The sequence below is a fragment of the Pristiophorus japonicus genome, chromosome 16 (genome assembly GCF_044704955.1).
Source record: "Pristiophorus japonicus isolate sPriJap1 chromosome 16, sPriJap1.hap1, whole genome shotgun sequence".
Lineage (NCBI taxonomy): Eukaryota > Metazoa > Chordata > Chondrichthyes > Pristiophoridae > Pristiophorus > Pristiophorus japonicus.
Window position 1 is genome coordinate 16,632,618 of NC_091992.1, and position 22,443 is coordinate 16,655,060.

Below are 22,443 nucleotides of genomic sequence, written 5' to 3' on the forward strand. Positions count from 1 at the left end.
CCCTCCTTCCCACCCTCCCTCCCCCCCCCCTTCCCTTCCCTTCCTTTCTCCCCCCTCCCTCCCTCCCTTCCTCCCCCCCTCCCCTCCCTTCCTTCCTCCTCCCTCCCTTCCTTCCTCCCCCCTCCCTCCCTTCCTCCCCCCCCCTCCCTCCTTCCTTCCTTTCTCTTCCCTCCCTTCCTTCCTTTCTCCCTCCCTCCCTTCCTTTCTCCCCCCCTCCCTTCCTTTCTCCCCCCCCTCCCTTCCTTTCTCCCCCCTCCCTCCCTTCCTTTCCCCCCCCTCCCCTCCTTCCTCCTCCTCCCTTCCTTCCCCCCTCCCTCCCTTCCTTCCTTTCTCCCCCCTCCCTCCCTTCCTTCCTTTCTCCCCCTCCCTCCCTTCCTTCCTTCCTTTCTCCCCCCTCCCTCCCTTCCATCCTTTCTCCCCCCCTCCCTCCCTTCCTTCCTTTCTCCCCCCTCCCTCCCTTCCTTCCTTTCTTTCTCCCCCCCTCCCTCCCTTTCTCCCACCTCCCCTCCCTTTCTCCCACCTCCCCTCCCTTTCTCCCCCTCCCCTCCCTTCCTTCCTTTCTCCCCCCTCCCTCCCTTCCTTCCTTTCTTTCTCCCCCCTCCCTCCCTTCCTTTTCTCCCCCCTCCCTCCTTTCTCCCTCCCTCCCTTTCTTCCCCCCTCCCTCCCTTCCTTTCTCCCCCCCTCCCTCCCTTCCTTCCTTTCTCCCCCCCTCCCTCCCTTCCTTCCTTCCTTTCTTTCTCCCCCCCCTCCCTCCCTTTCCTCCCACCTCCCCTCCCTTTCTCCCCCCTCCCTCCCTTCCTTCCTTTCTCCCCCCTCCCTTCCTTCCTTCTCCCCCCTCCCTCCCTTCCTTCCTTTCTGCCCCCTCCCTCCTTCCTTCCTTTCTGCCCCCTCCCTCCCTTCCTTCCTTTCTCCCCCCCTTCCCCTCCCTCCCTTCCTTTCTCCCCCCTTCCCCCTCCCTTTCTCCCCCCTCCCCCCTCCCTTTCTCCCCCTCCCCCCTTTCTCCCCCCTCCCTCCCTTCCTCCCCCCTCCCTCCCTTCCTCTCTCCCCCCCTCCCTCCCTTCCCCTCCTCCCTCCCTTCCTTCCCCCCTCTCCTTTCCCCCCTCTCCTCTCCCTCATCCATCCCTCCCTCTCCCCCCCTCATCCATCCCTCCGCCCCCCTCATCCATCCCTTCATCTCCCCCCCTCTCTCCTCCCTCTCCCCCCCTCCCCTCCTCCCCCCCTCTCCTTCTCCCCCCCCCCTCCCTTCTCCCTCCACGCGCTTCCTGCTACCCTGCCACCATTTAAATTGATGATAAAAAAACACGGGGTCAAGTGCTACACTCACCCCAACATGAGCATCGAGGAGTGCGTGCGGGCGATGGCTGGGGTAGTCGGCCCTCGGCCATTGTCTCAGCCTCCAAGATGTCCGGCAAGGCTGTGTTCTTCCTGGGTGGTGTCCCTGGCCCTTGAAAAGGGGCTCACGGTGGGCGGGACCTTCCTGCCGGTGGGCCCTCTCGAGGCCACCGCGCAGAGGGTCATCATCTCTAACGTCCAGCCCTTTGTTCCCGCTGAGCTCCTCCTCCCCCACCTACATCAACTGGGGGAGGCAAGGTCGGGGATCAACCCCATACCGCTCGGCCTCAGGGAGGCCAGCCTCCGTCACGTGTTCTCCTTCCGCCGCCAGCTTTTTGTTCGGCTGGTGCGGGAGGAGACAACGGAGGGATCATTCAATGTGGTCCATGAGGGGACTGTCTATTGCGTCTTCTGGATGTCGGACGGTGCCACGCCTGTAGGGAGGTGGGGCACGTTCGCAAGAACTGCCCCGCCTCCAAGGCCGCAAAAACACCTCAGGCGGCCAAGGCTGGCGCCGCCGCCACTCCTCCCCCGAGTAGCGTCCGCGTACCGGGAGCCGTAGGTGCGCGGGCATCGTCAGAGGCCTTTGTCTTCACGGTCTCCGGCGGGGGGGGGGGTGCGTCTGGTAGGGAGGAAGGCACGGCGGAAAAATAAACACCTAGAGGCGGGTCCCCTCAGTGTGCCAGACAGCCCCATCACCGCGCTCGGCCAACCCGTCACCGGCGAGCGCGGAGTATCCCGAGCCCATGCACTTGACCACTACCACGGAGCGCTTACCGCCCGCGGTCGGGCTCGGGCAAGAAAAACCAAAGAGGGGAGCGGAGCCGGAGGCCTCGGCAGACATGGAGGTCTCCCTGCCTCCGCGCCCCTCCCAGACATAAAAGGAGGCGCCGCTCCAATGAGGCGGAGGAGGAACAACATTCCTCCGCGGAGGAGTCGGTGCCCGCCGCGTCCCCCACCAGCGCCCCCAAACCGCGCCGTAGGCAGGGGGGGGGGATCTGTCCCCGGGGAGGGTGAGACAGTCGAGGCTGCCCAGCCTCTGCCTCCCGGGGATAGGGAAGAAGATCTGCCTGTTGCAGGGGGGGGCGGGGCCGCCAGAGGAATGCTTCGCCGCCGGGTCGAGCGACCCGGGGACTGAGGCGGGCGGGGCCGAAAAGGCCGAACCTGAGCCCGCCCAGCCATTAACCAACATCCCCCGGGATTTGTTCGACCTGGCAGAAAAGCAAAATGAAAAAATAAAAGACAATGAATTTCTAGAACATCCACCCGTTGGGCCGGGGGGGTGGTGGCGGGGAGGATGAGGAATCCCAACCTTCGCCCCTGACTTTGGGGCCGCGGGACTTGGAGGACCTGGAGCTGTACTTCAGCCCGGTTTCTCCGTCTTCCCCGGTGCCTGGGGCGAAGGGGAACCCCCTTCCACTGCCGCTTCCCGACCCAGCATCACAAGTAAAAGAGCCCAGGAGGGGGACTCCTCTGCCGACAATCCTGGAGGTGGGATCAGGACACAGCTAGGGCCGGATGGTGCCTGTGCATACCCTGTGCGGCCTACGGACCGGCTGCTGGCTGCGACCTCCCGGAGGGGGGCGGGGACTCGGTGGAGGGCGCGGGAGAAGATCTGGAGTCCATCGCCAGTGAGGTGGTGGATCTCCTCGTGCCCGCCGCTGAGTCCCCCCTCATTCCTGCAAAGGAAATCCGGGACTTTATGCTCCAATGCCAGGGTCGCCGTAACCGAGCCCATCTGGCCCTCATCAGGTCCGTCTGCGCCGCCGCTAAAGCCGAGCGGGTCGTCCAGCCTGACTGCCTGCCTCTCTTCCGTGCGTACATCTGCGCCAGGGTGTCCTTGGAGATGGAGCACGCGGTGTCCACCGGTACGCTGGCGGCCTTCCGGCAACCAAATTTTCATTTGATTTTATATGTTTTAAAGTTTAATTTGTTTTTATTGCCGGTTTTAGTGTCTCCCCAGTCAGGGGGCACTTGTATAATTTGCCTCTCGGTGCCCTTAAAAAAAACACAAAACCTCCCCCCCCCCCAAAAAAAAACAAAAAAAGGGCACCTGAAAAGTGTTTGGAATGTCCCCCCCTCCCCTTTAATAAGGAGGCACTTGATTTAACGTTTATTTTTGTTTTGCAACAAAAGAGTTGTAGAGCTGTTGAGTTGGGAGTCGCTCAGCCAGTCACGTGATGTTCACAAGACTCAATAAAACCCCAGCCAGTTGGGTTCGGGGGATCCACGATGAGGCAGGCAGTTGTGAGCCTGGTGGATAAACTGTAGTGTGATTGTTAAACCTTTGCTAATAAATCAACTAGTTCTTAATAGCAATGTGTTGCTATGAATTCTTAAGCAAAGAACTCATGAAGCAAATACATTACACCTGCCTTTAAGTGCCTTTTGTGTAACTACCTGCCAATGCCTTTTACATACCTGCCTGCAAGAACTGGATCATCGAGAGAAGATTAAACAGCTTAACAGCCCAGCTATCTTCCCGGCTCTCTACATTTATCGGGACAATGTCCTGGACCTCCAACTCTAAAACAAAAGACAGAAATACACTATCAATACACGCCCCTCAGTGCAACAATGCGATATACAGCACGCAGCAGAATTGTACTACACGTGAATTAAACTGGATAGACATGGGAGATCCATAGCTTTAAGCTCGTCACTGGGAGTTTGAAAAGGATCTACTTTAAAGGCAGGGGTTTCAATCCTCGCCCACCTCATTCAGCAATGAAGCGATGCTAGTTCTTAAACTATTGGCTCAATCAAACGGTCGTTCCCTCAACAGCAGCTTTGTGTCTTCCAAGGCATCAGTTAAAAGATCATACAATAAACAGGGACACATTATGACGCAGAAGTTCCAGCTTTTGATTCCTCCTCTATTCTGAGTTACATTATCTCAGCCAAAATAGGCAGAAGAGAAAAGGAACAGGAACCAGGCACCTAATCGCCATTGAGTGTCCCTGCCGGAAAATGCACATGTGTTGGACAGGATTGGACTTGGCTGTGATACACCTCACAATCAAGCGATAAATCAATACTATCTAAAAGACTTGCATTTATATAGCGCCTTTCACGACCACCAGATGTCTCAAAACGCTTTACAGTCACTGTTGTAGTGTAGGCTCGCAAGCGAACCCCATGGACACTTGGAGGTGGTACTGGACCCTCAGTACGTTCGTGTCTTCAGAAGGAGAGCAGAGAAAAACAAAAGCACTAAAAACTGATGCCCTACAGCTATGAGCTGTGTACCGAGGGAAACCACTGGGAGGGGAAGAGAGCAGATCACGCAAACTATTATTTGGGAGTCTGGCTACAATGTTCTTGTCTTTACTGTAGATTCAGTGAAGCTATTCAGTCAAGGCTTCAATAGCCTTTGTACTTGGTGGTAACACTGATTGGTACAAGCTCACAAGATTAACATATTTTTGTTGATCGCAGATCACTAAACTTTTTAAACTTGGGAAATGGAAATTAAAAGTGAGACTTGCAATTGTGCATTTGTGGAACTAGATTTTTTTTTAAGTCAACTGTCGTTAACTTAATGGCACGAGTGACAGCAGACATTTTAATTACCAGGAAGCACAAGAACATTTCTCTTCCCTATCCTGATTTTTAATGCTATTTACACCCCTTTTGATTATCCCAGAGACACCAGTCAGCCCTTGTCTGGTGGGGCAGGGAAGGAAAAATACAGACAATGTGCCCATGGGGTGCTCTTGAGCTGGCTTTTAGGAAGTGTGCATGGTTAACACTTGCCCTTAGTAGCTTTTTTCCCTCCCTCCCAGTGTCACCTCTGAATCAGAAGGTTGTGGGTTCAAGTCCCACTCCAGGGACGAACATAAAAATAAAATCTAGGCTGACACTCCAGTGCAGTATTGAGGGAGTGCTGCGCTGTCAGAGATGCCGTCTTTCAGATGAGACGTTAAACCGAGGCCTCGCCTGCTCTCTCAGGTGGACGTAAAAGTTCCCATTGCACTATTTCCAAGAAGAGCAGGGGAGTTATCCCCGGTGTCCTGGCCAATATTTATCCCTCAATCAACATAACAAAAAACAGATTATCTGATTATCACATTGCTGTTTGTGGGAGCTAACTGTGCGCAAATTGTCTGCCGCGTTTCCCACATTAAAACAGTGACTACACTTCAAAAGTACTTAATTGGCTGTAAAGCGCTTTGAGACGTCCAGCGGTCATGAAAGGCGCTATATAAATGCAAGTCTTTCTTTCTCTGAGGGAAGCACTTTATTCCTGTTTTCCCCAAAGAGGCCAAGATCTGAAAGAGGCTACATGTGGAATCGTGGGTGCAGAGCTGCATCGTAGCACCCTGTGGTATGTGGCTAGTTCACCGTGAGGCTGAGCCACAAGCAACATTTCATTTCAATCAAATAAGTTACCTCTCGCCAGGTGTATGCTGCTACCGGCTTGCACGACTGGAACCTCGTCTCGTAGCCGCTGAATGTGCGGCAGCTCCATCCCATAAACCACCTGCTGCTCACACCAGGCCTGCCGGCACAGGTCAGTGACACTCAGGTACTTTCGGTCGAACTGCTCCAGAGGGATCCTTCCGTCCCGCTTTCTCCTTTTAGCGTTGCTGTCTTCGGAAAGCGGGTTCGTTTCCTCCTCCGCTGCCTTCGGTAGCTGATCGCTGCATTGCTCATATCCACTGGGGAAAACAAGATTCTCTTTGCAAAATGTTCTTTTCAATTAAAGAGGCAGAACAAAGTAAAGCCAAGGACAACACGGCATCAATTTCTCCTTTTTACGATAAAAGATACCTGTAACTAACAGCCCACTATTAAAATCAGGGCAATCTATGGCTTTAAACATGCAATCACTGGGAATGGATTTTAATTAACAGATTGTTAAATCTGAAGAAAAGTAGACTTTCTTCTATTTTTCACCCCTAAAGTATTAAACAACAACAACTTGTATTTATATACTGTGGTACCATTAACTTCGTAAAACGTCCCAAGGTGCTTCACAGGAATGTTATAAGACAAAACAAAAACGGCACCCAGTTACATAAGAAAAAATTAGTGCAGGTAACCAAAAGCTTGGTCAAAGAGGTAGGTTTTAAGGAGCATTTTAGAGGAGGAAAGAGAGGTAGAGAGGCAGAGAGGTTCAGGCAGGGAATTCCAGAGCTTGGGGCCTAGGCAACAGAAGGCACAGCCACCAATTGTTGAGCAGATATAAGCAATATATAAAGGATTTTACAAATACTGCCATTGCCAGGCATTTTGCTAATTGGGGGCACCATCATCGAGAATGCTTTAAAAGAACGCTGGGATAGCTCTGCTGTTGAATGCATTGCATGATGAGACATTCAGCAATCTAACCCACACCTTCAAGCCAAGACTTTGTTATTACAATGTGCTGCAAGGATTAGCAACAATAATATATAAATAACATTAAATACTTAAAATTACCTGCAGGTCGCTTCTGCTGTTCCTTGGCCAGTACAGCAAGACTCAGTGGATGTGCTTAAGGTGTGACCATTGTCTCCTCCACATGGTTCAGGCCCTTCTATGAATTCAGCAATTAGGCAACAGGTCATTAGATATATCTCTATAAACCTGTCGCTATACATTCTTGTTTTTTTGAATTAATTTCACATTGCAGTTATTCTAAAAGTGAACATATGCAATTCCCACCCACACAGGTGTCTATAAAACAATAAACTGCACATCTGCATCACATCTCAGGAAATACATATCTGAAGTTTCTGACATTATAACCTTATACAGACAACTAAACAAGGATGAACAGGCTGGGTATCTTTTCTCTTGAAAAGAGAAGGCTGAGAGGTGACCTAATAGCGGTCTTTAAAATTATGAAAGGCTTTGATCGAGTAGACACAGGGAGACTGTTTCCACTTGTGGGGAAGAGCAAAACTAGACGCCATCAATATAAGATAGTCACCATAAAATCCAATAGGGAATTCAGAAGAAACTTCTTTACCGAGAGAGTGTTGAGAATGTGGAACTTGCTACCACAGGGAGTGGTTGAGACAAATAGTATAGCTGTCCTTAAGGGGAAGCTAGATAAACATATGAGGGAGAAGGGAATAGAGGGTTATGCTGACAGTTAGACGAGGAAGGATGGGAGGAGGCTCGAGTGGAGCATAAACACCGGCATGGACTGGTTGGGCCGAATGGCCTGTTTCTGTGCCGTATATCCGATGTAAATAAGGGTGTTCGGCTTGTTGCTTCAATGCCAGCCACTCTCTAATCTTTAGGCACTTGCCACCGTTAGGTAATTTTTTTTGAAGGAGACAGACCAAAAAGAGTACAGGTAGCATGGCACACAAAATTTAACTAGACAGTGCTGTGTAACAACAATCTAAAAACCTCAAATGCATTCCTGTGCTGCCAATTGTTTCTCACAAAAAATTATTCCAGTACAAATATCTTCCCACTTGGCCATCATTTACTCAAAGCAACACCACTAAAACAGATTGTCAACTCATTTATCTCATTGCTGTTTGTGGGACTGTACTGTGCACAGATTGGCTGCCATGTTTCCCTACAGTACAACAGTGACAACACTTAGCACTTCATTGGCTGTGAAGCAATTTGAGACCTCCTGAGGTTATATAAGGCGTTATATAAATGCAAATTCTTTCTTTTTCTTTTCTTGCAAGTTATGGCTATTTCTAGTTCTAGGCATCTCTGGCTACAGCAACTATCACAGAGTATTCTTCCATAGTGCAAGCCTACATGGAATGCTTGATTTAGCTGATCTCATATGGGGCAGTGTTAGGCACCATGCATTAGGAAGTGGGGAAGAAAATCAACAGGGTGGAAGTGGATGTCAGATGATGGCAAGATTACGCTTGGCTGTGGTGTCCCCACATAGTCAGACAGCCTGTCCATACTTACCGCCAAGGCTCTAATGTGGGCAAGGTACTGGAGGGCAACAGTTGCCTGGTAGCCATTAAAGCAGGCTTGTAGAGGGATGTGATCAGGACCCAGGAGAGGCGAGGGCCCAGGGGCAGCACGGGCCAGCCCACTCTGTGATATTTGTGCGCACTAGGTCCGTGCAGCAGAGCTGGTCTCCAGTCGCCTTGGTTAACCCTTGCCACTGGACCAAGACCTAGCTCTGTCAAGCCCATGTGGTGGCTGGTGTGCAACAGTCACCACATGTTAAAAAATTTCCATGCACAGGCATCTTCCACCCTTCAGGATGTAGTTCAGGACTTGGAATATTAGGTCCTTCATTAAAACCTGTGAACTCATTTTTTGGGGGTGTGGAAGCAAGTCACCCTCATTTCGAGGGACTGCCTATGATGATGACCCCTTAGGCAGTGAATACTTCAGAAGAGGAGCGGAGAGGAGAAAATTGGAGAAGAAAACCCATTCAACGGATTGAATAAACAGGATATACTATGAGGTTTGATGGGTTAGAGAGGAAAAAAGCTGAGCATGATCAGAGTTATCAAATATAAAATCCAAATATGTTGCCAAATGATAAACCATCAATATTCAATCAAGACTATTCAGACATTATCAGAAAAGTCACAGAGTCCTGATTTCTAACAAGAATTCTAACATGGCAGTGCTATCACCAAGCAGCAATATGTTACAGTGTCAGCTGTAGCTCAGTGGGTAGCACACTCGCCTCCGAGTCAAAGGTTGTGGACTCAAGTCCCACTTCAGGACCTGTGCACATAAATCTAGGCTGACACTTCAGTCCAGTGCTGAGGGAGCACTGCACTGTCGGAGGTGCCGTCTTTCGGATGAGACATTAAACCGAGGCTTCGGCTGCTCCTTCAGGTGGACGTAAAAGATCCCATGGCACTATTTCGAAGATGAGCAGGAGAGTTATCCCCAGTGTCCTGGCCAATATGTATCCCTCAATCAACATAACAAAACAGATTATCTGGTCATTACTGCATTGCTGTTTGTGGGAGCTTGCTGTGTGCAAATTGGTTGCCGCATTTCCTACGTTACACTAGCGACTGCACTTTAAAAGTATTTCATTAGCTATAAAGTGCTTTGAGATGTCCGATGGTCGTGAAAGGCGCTGTATAAATGCACGTTTTTCTTTTTAACTACAGGAGCTTTCTTATCCTACTGCACTGCACTCATGAATCACAATAGATCTTTTATACTATTTAACCAACATAGGCTTAAACACATAGAATGGCCCACAGGAGAAGATTTGGATTTTTTTTGGCGGGGGGGGGGGGGGGGGGAGAGGTGTGTGGGGGTGAGGAAAGTATCTTCAAATTAATTATATCTTTTTTCCACAACTACACTCCTGAAGTCACCACTTTCAAATGAACCTTCTGCATGCCGTCAATTCATTTTCCCAAAGGTCACTATTTTGGTTTGAAATGTAAATTGTTCAATTATACCCAAACTCTTTAAAATAAGTATATAGGAACATAAGAAATAGGAGCAGAAGTAGGCATACAGTCTCTCGAGCCTGCTCCGCCATTCAATCATGGCTGATCTTCGACCTCAACTCCACTTTCCCGTCCAATCCCCATATCCCTTGATACCTCTAGAGTCTCATATGGCATATACTGTCATACAGACCAGAAGATCCAAATTGGATCCCTGGTCTATGCTTAAAAATCAGTGTTCCTGCTCCTGATCACGATACAATGACCTCTTCAGGAAGTGTATATGTGGACATTAGGTGAGGCCAGAATTGGGCTTGACAGTGGGGATCCCTGTGACTGAACACCCTGAATTAGTTTTCTTCCTCCTTCTCCCCAGGCCATGGATGTCAAGGTATGCCAATTGCTGCTGTCACACTGGCTAAATTCAATCATGAAGAAAGGCTACTTTGCCAAGGTACTAGAAGGCAACCAGTACCCAGGGAACCACACCTCAGCAAGGTGACTACGCATTCAGGATAAAATATGACTTGTTGATTACAACTCATTATATTTTTTTGATTGCATCTAATATTTATATAGCATCTTTCATGTCAAAAAAAAACCTCAAGCCATTTCACATGGAAATAGATCAGATGGGAACAGATGCTGAATTTTGGAGAAAGCTTATCAGGAGTGACCAAAAGCTTAGTCAAAAAGATGGATTTATAAAAAATAACTTGCATTTATGTAGTAGTTTACCATGACCATGGGATCTCCTAAATCACTGACACTGAATTACTTATTGAATTGTAGGTACTGATGTTAAGTAGGTAAATGTGGCAGCCAATGTGCACACAACACCCCAGAAACAGCAAATCAGATCAACAACTTGATAAAAATACAAGCAGAAAATACTGGAAAAACGACCAGCTAATCAATTTTGGTGAATGTTAGTGTCAGCTGTGGCTCAGTGGCTAGCCCTCTTGCCTCTCAGACAGAATGTTGTGAGTTCAAGTCCCCCTCCAGGAATCTAAGCACAAAAATCCAGGCTGACATTTCAGGGCAGTGCTGAGGGAGTGCTGCACTGTCGGAGGTGCCGTCATTCAGATGAGACATTAAACTGAGGCCCTGCCTGCCCTCTCAGGTGTACGTAAAAGATCCCATGGCACTATTTCGAAGACGAGCAGGGGAGATATCCCCGGTGTCCTGACCAATATTTATCCCTCGATCAACATCACAAAAAAAACACAGATTTATCTGGTCATTATCACATTGCTGTTTGTGGGAGTTTGCTGCCGCGTTTCCCACATTACAACAGTGAGTGCATTGATTGGAGCGTGGGCAGTCTCTGCAGGAGCGGCGAGGTCGGGGCAAAGGAGTGGCAAGAGATTGTAGAGGGACGTGATCGGGGCCCAGAAGAGCCGAGGGCCCAGGGGCAGCACGGGCCCAGCCCACACTGCGATATGTGTGCGCAATAGGTCCGTGCAGCAGAGCTTGGTCTCCAGTCGTCTTGGTTAACCCTTGCCACTGGACCAAGACCTAGCTCTGTCAAGCCCGTGTGGTGGCTGGTGTGCAACGGTCACCCCACGTTAAAAAAAATCCACGCACAGGCATCTTCCACCCTTCAGTATCTGGAATATTAGGTCCTTCATCGAAACACCTGTGAATTTTTTGGCGTGGAAGCAAGTCATCCTCGACTGGAGGGACCAGCTATGATGATGACACTCCAAAAGTACTTCATTGGTTGTAAAGCGCTTTGGGACGTCCCGAGGTCGCTATATAAATGCAGGTTGTGCAAAGAGTGCAGGGTCAGGACTGCGCGAGAACTCCCCAACTCCTCTTCTCTTAACAATAACATTCCACCTGGACAGGCCGGCAGACCAGGCCTCGGTGCCCGCGAGTGTCACCGAGCGATGGGTTCAGTCATATACCGGTGTCGGCGCCAAATTGATCGACGTCCAGCGCCAGCAGCTCGGCATCGCTGATCTCAAACACGTCGCGCTGCATGTCGCGCCATTCAACCTGCGGTCCGCGACCCGTCAGCCGTCCGCCGTCCGTCCCCTCCGACAACTTCCGGCCGCGGCTCTCCCGGTCCGGACCGCCCCCCCCCCGGTCAACCCTCCCGTCCGACCACTTCCGCCTCCGCGCCGAAGATCGGTTCCGCTTTAAAGTTTAACGCCCCCCCCCTCCCTTAAACAGTCGCGCTTAAATCGATCCCCAGATGGAACTGCATGGATCAGTGGGTCCCTGCGGATCGCGGAGCGGGACGGCAGCCGTAAACCTTTCGAATGGAGACCAGCACAGCCGCTCCGCCGGGTATTGCTGAGCCCACAGCCGCAGCATAAGCCGGTGTGCGGGCGCGCAGAGATACGGCGGATCGGTGATCGGGCTGAAAATGACCGGGCGCGGGACACAAAATGTGTCGGAAAATGGTGAGGTGAAATCACCTTGATGATATATTTTGAATCCGGTTCTTTGGTTCTTCTTGTTGATTTTTTTTTTTTTAATGGGAACTACATTTCGAGGCGGATGTGTCGCGGGCGCGAAGGGCAGGCGAAAGGCGTCGCCATGGTAATGGGTCAATGAAGCAGTGCCTCCAACACACAACAGCCTGGAGCTGAGTCAGGAAACACACAGAGAGAGAGAGAAATAACTTAATTCATAAACCAGGCTGCGAGAAGAAGAAAAAGAAATAAAGGAGAAAAGAAATAATTAAACAGGAGACAAGCAGAATAAGCATGAGTTACAGGCTGGTCTGTTGGCTGTGGGTGAAGAGCAACTGTTTCAAAGCATACAGCAAGCTATATATATAAACGAAGATTATATTCTATTAAACATAATCGAAAGTGCCACCCGCCCCCCCCCCCTCCTCCTCCCCCGAAGAAATTGGGGAAAAGACTACAGATCTGAATCCAGGACAGGTGGAGGAAAAAAGCACTGAAAATTGCTTCGCACTCTCCTTCAAAACCTGCTGCAAGAATCCTTTCAGGAGCACTGTGCATCGAAATATTCTTTTGAAAATCCCTGCCTTTCAGAAGACGTTCGTTGTTACTGGAACACGAAACAAAAGATTCCCTGGTAAAACTTTAAACCAAAAAGGAGGGGGGAAATTATACACGTTCCAAAAATCTCGTGCTAAGGTGTGGACTGAGAGAGGCCAATAGTTAACGATGGAAATACCAGCCAGCAAACATAAGGCGAAGTCAACCACAAATCTGACTGCTGAAACAGCAGAAAAGAAGAAAATTAAGAAAAAGAGAGACAAGGAGAAGAGGAAATCCTGTAAGACAAGAAATACCTCTTCAAGTACGCCATCAACTTCAGATGAGACTGTTTTGGGTAGGGCAAATTTAACATTTGTACCTGGATTATTAAAATCAAAATGTGTAAAATACACTCACAAAATATAAACGGCATTTACAGCCCTGCAAGTTATATCCTGTCTTTAAAACAGCCAACCACAGAAGGCTGTAACAAAAACAGAAAAGACTGGTCAGTCAGCACCTGTGGGGAGAGCAAACCATTGGCATTTTGGACTTGTACACTTCTTCATGAATATACAAGTATATTAATAGCATCAGAAAGAGGGGGGGTATAAAAAACAAACACAGAGAGGAAGTACCAGTGGAATGATCAGTTGGATGATATAACAGATTAACTCAGGCATGTAATGGAAAGAAGCAGTGACAAAATTAAAGACAGAAAGAAAGAACAGGTGAATAGCTGGGTAGTGGAAAGCTGAAAGAAATGGTAAGAAAATGGGAGAGATGGAAAACTTGGAAAAGGTTTGAAATGAAAAAGAGAAGATTCTGGCAAAGAACAGAGTGGGTCTCTAAGCCTTAAAATAATACGGTGCAGGTAACCAGGGAGGGCACCGCTTCCCTGCATGTCAGCACTGTGTTCTGATGGAGAGCTACCACCCACACAAAGTACCACCCCATCTCTCCTCCCCTTGGGCACCAACAGACCTGCTGTATGCCTTCAGTTTTTCTATTTGTGTTTCAGGTTTGGCTTCTTGTATCTCACCGATGTGGTTGTTTGCTCTAATTCCGTCCATATTCTCGTAATGTTATAATGACCTAAATAGAAACTGCAAGCGACACAGCTTTACTCTACCCCTGGTAGAAGCTCTGTATCTTGGAATCATAGAATAGTTCAGCACAGAAGGAGGCCATTCGGCTCGTCGGGTCTGTACCAGCTCTTTCAAAGAGCAATCCAGTCAAACCTGCTCAATTCCCATGTCCCTGCAATTTTTTTCTCCTTCACATATTTATCCTATTCCCTTTCGAAGGTTACTATTGAATCTGTTTTCACCATCCTATCAGGCAGTGCATTCCAAATCCTAACCACTCTGCGTAAAAACGTCTTTCCTCATGTCGCCGCTGGTTCCTTTGCCAATCATCATCATAGGCAGTCCTTCGGAATCGAGGAAGACTTGCTTCCACTCTTAGAATGAGTCCTTAAGTGGCTGAACGGTCCAATATGAGAGCCACAGGTGGAACAGACAGCCGTTGAGGGGAAAGGTGGGTGGGACAGGTTTGCCGAACATTCTTTCCGCTGCCTGCACTTGTCTTGTGCATGCTCTCGGCGATGAGACTCGAGGCGCTCAGCGCCCTCCCGGATGCACTTCCTCCACTTAGGGCGGTTCCTTAAATATCACCTTAAATAGGTATATAGAGCACAAAAGAGTGGAAATTATGAAGCTGTATAAAACACTGGTTCACCCCCAACTGGAGTATTGTGTCCAATTCTGGGCACCGCACTTTAGGAAGGATGTGAAGGCATAAGAGAAGGTGCAGAAAAGGTTTACGAGAATGATTCCAGGAACGAGGGACTTCAGTTACGTTGATAGACTGGAGAAGCCGGGGTTGTTTTCCTTGGAGCAGAGAAGGTTGAGAGGAGATTTGATAGAGGTGTTCAAAATCACGAGGGGTCTGGACTGAGTAGATAGAGAGAAACTGTTCCCATTAGCAGAAGGGTCGAGAACCAGAGGACACAGATTTAAGGTGATTGGCAAAAGAACCAAAGGCGATGTAAGAAAAGACTTTTTTTATACAGCGAGTGATTGGGATCTGGAATATACTGCCTGAAAGAGTGGTGGAGGCAGACTCAATCTTATCATTCAGAAGGGAGTTGGATAAGTACCTGAAGGAAAAAAAATTGCAGGGCTACGGTGAACGGGCAGGGGAGTGGGACTAGGTGAGAGTCGGCAGAGGCTCAACGGACCAAATGGCCGCCTTCTGTACTGTAACCATTCTATGATTCTATTCTATGACTCTATGAAATCTGTGCCTCTGGTTAACATCCCTTCAGCCATTGGAAACAGTTTCTCTTTATTTACTCTATCTAAACCCTTCATGGCCGTAAACATCTCCATCAAATCTCCTGTTAGCCTTCACTGCTCTAAGGAGAACAACTCCAGTTTCTCCAATCTATCCACGTAACTGTAACCCCTCACTCCTGGAACCATTCAAGTAAATCTCTTCTGTAGCCTTCACGTCCTCCGTAACCACAGAGGTCTGGTATTTAGCAACTGTATGGTATGATTTTCTGTCTGCAGTCAACCCCACAGTAAAGCTTGAGCCACTGTTGCTGGGTGTTGCGGCAATAAATATATTTGAATTGTATTTCAAGTTGCAAACCGATGAACAACTGTAAACCCCATTCACTTTTGTGCATCTATCTTTATGGTACTGGGCAAAAGAACAATTAATACAAAGCTCAGGCAGCTCCAAATGTGTTCATTTAAAGATGATTTACCTGCCCTGTGCATTGTACAGCTTTCCACAGAGAAATGGGATAATGGCAGCGCATATATATATAAACTTTTATTTATTTCAACAAGATTCCAGCTAACCATTTTGCGCTGTGGAAAGTTCTCCAAAGCCCTGCAGAACTCAGATCCATTCTGGATCGATGCAAACTCCTTAATCAAATGTTATTTGCTCCTTGTTGCTGAATACTGAAAGCAGCACACCCACATGGCAAGGTATATAATATTCGGAATTCAGCCACATTCTTGTGGTTAGTGGGCGCTGGTGCTGATTATAATAGGAATTATTTTATTGCAGATTCCATGGATTCCAGTAGATGGCATCCTGTGATTACAAATTGTAATCGAGCAGAATCCGAGTCCTGTTGCCTGGACGGGTAATGACTAATCCTGATGTAAACGCGATGTAGCCCCTTACTATGTTACGGAATAAATAGGCACCTGGGAATGATGCAAGACATTTGCAGAAACACAGGGTTCACACGGCATCACAGGCAGAAATGGTTTGTAAATGTCAGCGGAACCGCAGGATTGAATTTTAGCTGTTCACTCACTTCCAATTTTGATAGCATTTTATATTCTATACACGTTTGCTGTTCTAGTATGTTATGCATTCCTGGCCCGCACAGTGAAATGTTAGGATATGGGTCATCCCCTGCAATTTCCCTGTGGCAGGACGTTCATGACTTGAGTGGAGCAACCTGGGGACACGATCAGCTGCCCATAAGGGAGGTGGAATTTGCCATTCCTGAAGCACCTTATCTCAAATAATTCAGAAGGGCATGAGCAGACGCCCAGAGCAGGGTGCTCGTTTACTTTCTCATCGGGATTTAGAACAGATGTAAGGAGTTTGCATAATCTGGAGAGAAATGAGGGAGATGATTGGAGTTAATGAGATAAAATGGCAGCACAATGGTGCAACCTCATTAATGCACTCAGAAGTGTTTGAACAAAATGCAGGTTCATCCAGTGATTCCCTACATACCTATTTCCTGATGTCAGTCATGGCACACAAGCATTCACTGAGCAGAACCTAAATGTTAAACCAGTGTAAATTGTTGAGCCGATATACCACTCCATATCACAGCCCCACGAGAGCAGTCTCTCCATGCCTGACGAAAAATTAAATGAAGGGACAGTGATATTGTAATAAAATCCTATTTCTTTTAATGATAATGAATCTTCACCCTAAACCAACAGGGGGCACACATCAATGCCTCCTGATCACAGTAGTCTGAGTGGCTGGAACCTGCTTCTAGTAACCTACCTGAAAAACATGACCAAACTGCTCAAATATGCTGTCTCTTTATAATTAGTCATTGCTCTCCAGCTCCTAACATTTCCCGTCTCTCCAGCTCACAAACTTGGGAAAAGCAGCAAACGCCATGCTCATTCTGCATCTCCAAGCATAGAAACGTCAGTTAGTCAAGGGGACGCCAAGCAATGTCCGAACCCTAGGGATGTCAGCGGTGACCCCGATGGAGATCGGGAGACAGGCCTCCCCTCCTTCTACTCTGTCGACCAGCTTGCTACCTCAATAAATGAGACTCTGCGGTGGGATGGAGTTCTTGAAGATCCCGTGGCGGAAGACGAGAGGATCAAACTTTACAAACTAAATCGGCAGCGGAGGTACCTGGCTGCCCAGAAGAGCGCGCGCAAGGACATTCAATTCTGCCACTCTCACAAGGAGAATCCACATATCATCACCAGTAAAACGTACCAGCAAGTCGCCTCACAGGATCACTCCAACTCTTACTTTGTCGGCCAAGGGTCCTGAAGTAACAAAGTTCACAGCTGGCCATCTCAAATGCTTGAGCCAGAAGTCTCAGTCCGTACCCCTCCAATCCCACTATGTGGTTATAAATCTACAAATACAAATGTGAATGTGGTTCCAATTCCCCTTTTGTTGGTTTTTTTCAAACACGCCAAAAGAAAACCATAAATTGAACCAACCAGGACACAGGAAGGCCACCTTGTTTCAAACCCCCTTCATTTTTGGTTTCAGAATGTTGACTTGTGCACTTTTTTACTCATTTGAGGCAATTTGGATAGGCACTGCAACACTCTGTCATCCCAAGAATGTTTAATCCGAGTGAAGAAGAAACTAAGAGGTTTGAATCCGATTGCGTTTCCTTTTTGGGGGGAAATAACAGAGATCCTTGCATCTAAAATGACCACACTGGTTGTATTCCAATTATTATTAGCACTCGGGTAAAACGGTTGGTACTTAAACCTACGAGTGCTCAGGCTAATTGTTTTTTTCCCTCATGTAAATTCAGACCAAACAAACCTTGTTGAGCTGTTTGAACAGATTTTCAAGTGTGTAATTTATAACCTGGGAGGCCAATGTCCTCTTTCTTGCCATGATGTCCTGTTCTTTGGTGAGAGATGTTATAAAATGGTGACAAGTTTGATTTTACGGTGGAGTAAAATGCAGTCCACTCCTGCAATTTCTCTCAAATGGGGCGAGCAGCCCAGTGGAGGTTAAGCAAGGGCTCCATGGGGATGACAAATCATACTGTTGAGCCAGCCAGCTCTGGCTGCTCCCCTACAACTATTTTGTTGTAAACTAATAATCAAGTGCCCCCTGATTAAAGGGCGGGGGGGGGCACACTCCAAAAACTTTTCAAGTGCCCCCTTGTTTTTTTGGGGGAAGGGGCTTCTCCCCTACAACCATGAGTGGCCATTCCAGGTGTGGCATTGACAGTATCCTGAACTGGGTCACCCTTCCTGCCCTCTCAGATGGCACGTGATCGATTTAATACTGAAACGGTGACCAATTTCATTGATACACCTTTAGCAACTGATAAATCTACCAGCTGGTGATATTTACTCAGAATACAAGGGAAGAATTCTGTGATGTTGCACTGACCCACAGAGCATGTTTGGTGCATCCAAAACACCATTTTCTCTTCCAGTGGGTTAAAGGTGATGACTTAGTCCCACTGGGAAAAACCACAAAGCTTTTCTTTTTGCCATGGTTAGAATTTACCGCAAATTATTGCAGTGATTTTTATTTAGCTGAAGCAAGTAAGGCTGCACTCCCAGCAGGAATAGTTCAAGCCGTTGACGATCCTGCCTTCTTGCACAGCAGATTTTTAGATTCAGCCTCAGTCTTGTCTTTGTGGAAACCCCCACATTCAAAATGCTTCCTATACTTCCAGCATAAGAATGGGCTGCAGTGTTCCCAGACAAAGAGAAGATTGGCACTGATGTTAAATGCAAAAATGTTTCATTCAAAAAAAATTTTTTTTTAACATTGCAAAGATATCAAATGAAAATATACAGGAAAAAAATCTGGAGATTTTCCTTTTCGATGCATTTCACTATTTGTGCCTTTAAACTTGCCGCAAATTTAAAATTATTGTACATTTAAATTTAAGTTATTTATGCAAATGTCTCTCAGCCAAATTAGTTTTACAAGAAATTGCTGTCGGGTTTTGTGAACTATTCTATACACCAAAGTTCCTGATTTTACACTTTCTCCTCTGGTGCAGTTAATGAAGGACTCAACTGAGGTTCCATAGTTCAGTTGGCATGGACTATCACAAGTTCTGTACTTATACTGTCATACACGGGGACTCCATTGATTCAAAATAATACTGTAGACTACATTTATACAGGCCATGTAACTGATGCAAAGGAGTTTCCCAGCCCACCCAATCATCTGATGTCACGCTCATCATTGTGCGCTGTTTCTCCTGATCACAACAGCAAAAGGCACAGAATGCTGCTCAGAACCAAAGCTGCACTAGCCTTCAAAGAGCAAGTGAAAGGGCAATATTAGTATTGAAAGGACTTTATAGCTATAGGTACTATTCACAACCTTGGCATCTTACTTGACCCTCAGCTGAGCTCCCGACCCCATATCCCCTCCATCACAAGACCGCCTACTCCACCTCTAATATCACCTATCTCCACCCCGTCACAGCTTATCTACTGCTGAAACCCTCATCTAAGCTTTTGTTACTTCCAGATGCGATTGTTGCAATGCTCTCCTGGCACCCTCCATAAACTTGACTTCCTCCAAGCCTCTGCTGCCCAAATTTTAACCTGCACCAAGTCCCGCTCACCCATCATCTCTGCTCACTAACCTATATTTGTCTCCCGGTCCTCCAACACTTCAATTTTAAAATTCTCATCCTCATGTTCAAACCCCTCAATGGCCTTGTCCCCATCTCTGTAACCTCCTCCAGCCCTTCAGCTGTCCAAGAACTCTGCATTCCTCCAACTCTGGCCTCCTGTGCATCCCCATTCCTTCACCACGCTATTGGCCACCGTACCTTCAGCCATCTAGGCCCCAAGCTCTGCTATTCCCCTCCTAAACCTTTCCGTCTCTCCACCTCTCCTTTTGGACTCGAGGGGAATCAAGGGATATGGGGACCGGCGGGAAAGTGAAATTGAGGTCGAAGATCACCCATGATCTCATTGAATGGTGGAACAGGCTCGAGGGGCTGGATGGCCATTCCTGCTCCTAATTCTTATGTCCTTAAGCCCCTCCTTAAAACTTACCTCTTTGACCTAACCTTTAGTCACCTGCCCTAATATCTCCTTCTGTCAATTTTTGTCTGTTCTCCTGTCAATCACTTTTGAACGTTTTCCCACGTTAAACGTGCTATATAGACACAAGTTGTATTGTCATTGGATGGTTGGGCAAGCCAGCAAATGGAGGCTGTCAAGCTCAGAGTAAGTCAGGCTGGATCAGCAACCACCTGCATTCAAATTCAACAGATATCAGTGAGAGTTATTTCATTTTGCGTGCGTTTGATTGATGCCCCTCGGCTTTTCTGACGCACCAACTAACAACCAGTCTCAATGTGACTGGAAGGCCACAACCAGGTTAGGTTGCCTTACCATTGGCCACGCATTGCACACAGCGTAGAGACATACAGTTAGGGAAAAAGGGGGAAAAGAACTGCCCTAATGAGCAGAGTATAACATGCATACATTAGGTTTTAAAACCTTGTAGCTCCCAGCTTTGCCGCTTGGTAAAAGAGAAAATATGAATAATTGTGTTGCTGTCGAACCAACTCATTGTCAGCCCTAAAAAAAAACTGAGTAAAAGGATAGATTACCTCAACAGATAGCACCGGATATCCCAATGTACTGCTATAGATTACACATAGATCTCTTCGAATGCACTCACTCCAAGCCTTTAGTTGGCCTGCAGTGTTTGGTGAGAGATCAATTGGAGCAATTTTTCCTTGATTTGACCAAGACCTTTATTAATTATGTTGTTGACTCGGTGATATTGAGGCTTTGGAAAGGGTGCAGGGGAGGGCCAGTGGACTCATTCCCAGTTTAAAGCATATTAGTTATCAAGATAGGCTAAAATAGTTGGGACTCTATACTTGAGAGAAGCATAGACCTGGAGGTGATCTGATGGAGGTTTAAGAGATAATGGAGGGAATTGATTGTGTTCCAGCTGACAGTTTGTTCCAAATAAATAGGTTAGGGAGGACCAAGGGGTCACAAATTTAAGTTGTACAAGGTTAAATCTAGGTTTGATGTCAGGAGGTACTGCACCTAGAGAATAGTGGACCTCTGGAACAGGCTGCCGTCTCGTGCAGTTGACGCTAATTCGCTGAATTGCTTCAACTGAGAGCTGGACCTGTTTCTATTTGGGGTGGACATCATCTCTTACAAAAGGTAGGTAGTTCGGGGAATTCAGGGCCAGAGTGATCTCAGGGACTAGTTTTGATCACCTAGATAGGTCAGAGAGGAATTTCCCAGATTTTTTTTGGCCCAAATTGGCATGAGTTTTTAATCTGTTTTTTCGCCTCTTCCAGGAGATCACATGGATTCAGGTGGGGTGGGGAGTGTATATATTATGATACACATGGTATTGCAATTGTGCAGGACAGACTGGATAAACCAGAGGGGCTTTACCTGTCCGCCATTGTTGGTAAGCTTTGTGGGCTCTTTAATCATAGAACATAACACATATGCAAAATTCTGTATGTTCTATAAATTAATGAAGGTGAATGTCATCCCAAATCTATGCAGAGATCACAGTAACAGCGAGACTTGATAGTCCAGCAAACCACCAGAGGAAGATCATCATGTACTGTGTTAGGTGGAATTATTGGGCAGCAACAGAGCTCCAACTCAGGACCACATTACTATATAGATCCTCCCCCTCCAAATAAAAACTTTGCAGAACTTTTAAGTGTGTATATATCTTTACTTTCCATAGAAATCTATTACAGATCATTGAAAACAGCCATCTCTTTCCCAAGAGTGCCAAGATGGCGTTCTCATGTTATTCCTTCAGATTTTGAATTAAATATAGCCCCTTACTGCAATGCAATTTAGTTCATAATCATGTCTTCTGCACTTGATGCTTGTTTACAAAAGAAAAATACATGTTGATCTTGTTTGCTTTAAAATTGTACATTTATGAATTATTCCTCAGGAATTAACTGCTTTGTTGTACACAGAACCAAGTGATTGTTGACTTATTAAAGTTTTTATTTCTCAAAGTGACGTTTGGCTGTATTCCTTGCTGCTGAAGTGCGTGCAGTAAATTAACCTGGCTTAGTGGAAGCTTTTGCAGTGTGTTATTTCACTGGATTTCAATGGGGCACTAAATTAGCAATCCTGCTTTACAGTAAGAGCTCTTGGGGTGATGTGGGAGAAGGAAAAGGTTGCACTAATGTCGCAGGACCAGCTCAAAAGGAGGGGATGAGGGACATCATCAATACAAATATAGTGAAGACAAAACTATACCCAACAGAGAGAGTAAATGTTCAATTCCTCAATTAGTATCCATTTTCCCTATTTTTGTCATTTATTTCCTCATTCCCCTTACCCCTATGGTCAGGCAGCATTATTTGCTGGCTCCTGGGGTCTACAAGAGTGATCGGACGTTAATTTGTTGCCTGACTAACTCCCTGCATGTGTTATTAAACTCTTCTGAGGACTTCTCTCTTGGCACAGGCAAGATCTGGAACAGTCTGTACAGTGTTGCAGATTTAAGCCCACACCCTACCCTGTTGTGGCACAGTGTATTGG

The 22,443-nt window shown here is 47.2% G+C and overlaps 2 protein-coding genes across 3 annotated transcripts; one reads left to right on the plus strand and one right to left on the minus strand.

Moving 5' to 3' along the window:
- Nucleotides 1-3,745: 3,745 nt before the first annotated feature.
- Nucleotides 3,746-11,741, minus strand: exo5 (exonuclease 5). The gene is made up of 4 exons (XM_070858012.1): nt 11,588-11,741; nt 6,757-6,853; nt 5,725-5,993; nt 3,746-3,858 (listed from the first exon to the last, which is right to left on the minus strand). The coding sequence occupies exons 1-4, from the start codon at nt 11,661-11,663 to the stop codon at nt 3,746-3,748; spliced, it is 555 nt and encodes a 184-aa protein (XP_070714113.1). The 5' UTR covers nt 11,664-11,741.
- A 69-nt stretch (nt 11,742-11,810) lies between these two features.
- liat1 (ligand of ATE1) lies at nt 11,811-21,862 on the plus strand. Of its 2 annotated transcripts, none has more exons than XM_070857047.1 (2): nt 11,811-12,995; nt 16,785-21,862. In XM_070857047.1, exons 1-2 carry the CDS (start codon nt 12,827-12,829, stop codon nt 17,204-17,206), a joined length of 591 nt encoding a protein of 196 aa, XP_070713148.1. In that variant the 5' UTR covers nt 11,811-12,826; the 3' UTR covers nt 17,207-21,862. The 2 variants fall into 2 exon arrangements, 1 of the variants encoding a protein (XP_070713148.1); XR_011587242.1 differs by having other exon boundaries at nt 12,907-12,995; nt 15,728-16,875.
- The last annotated feature ends 581 nt before the right edge of the window (nt 21,863-22,443 follow it).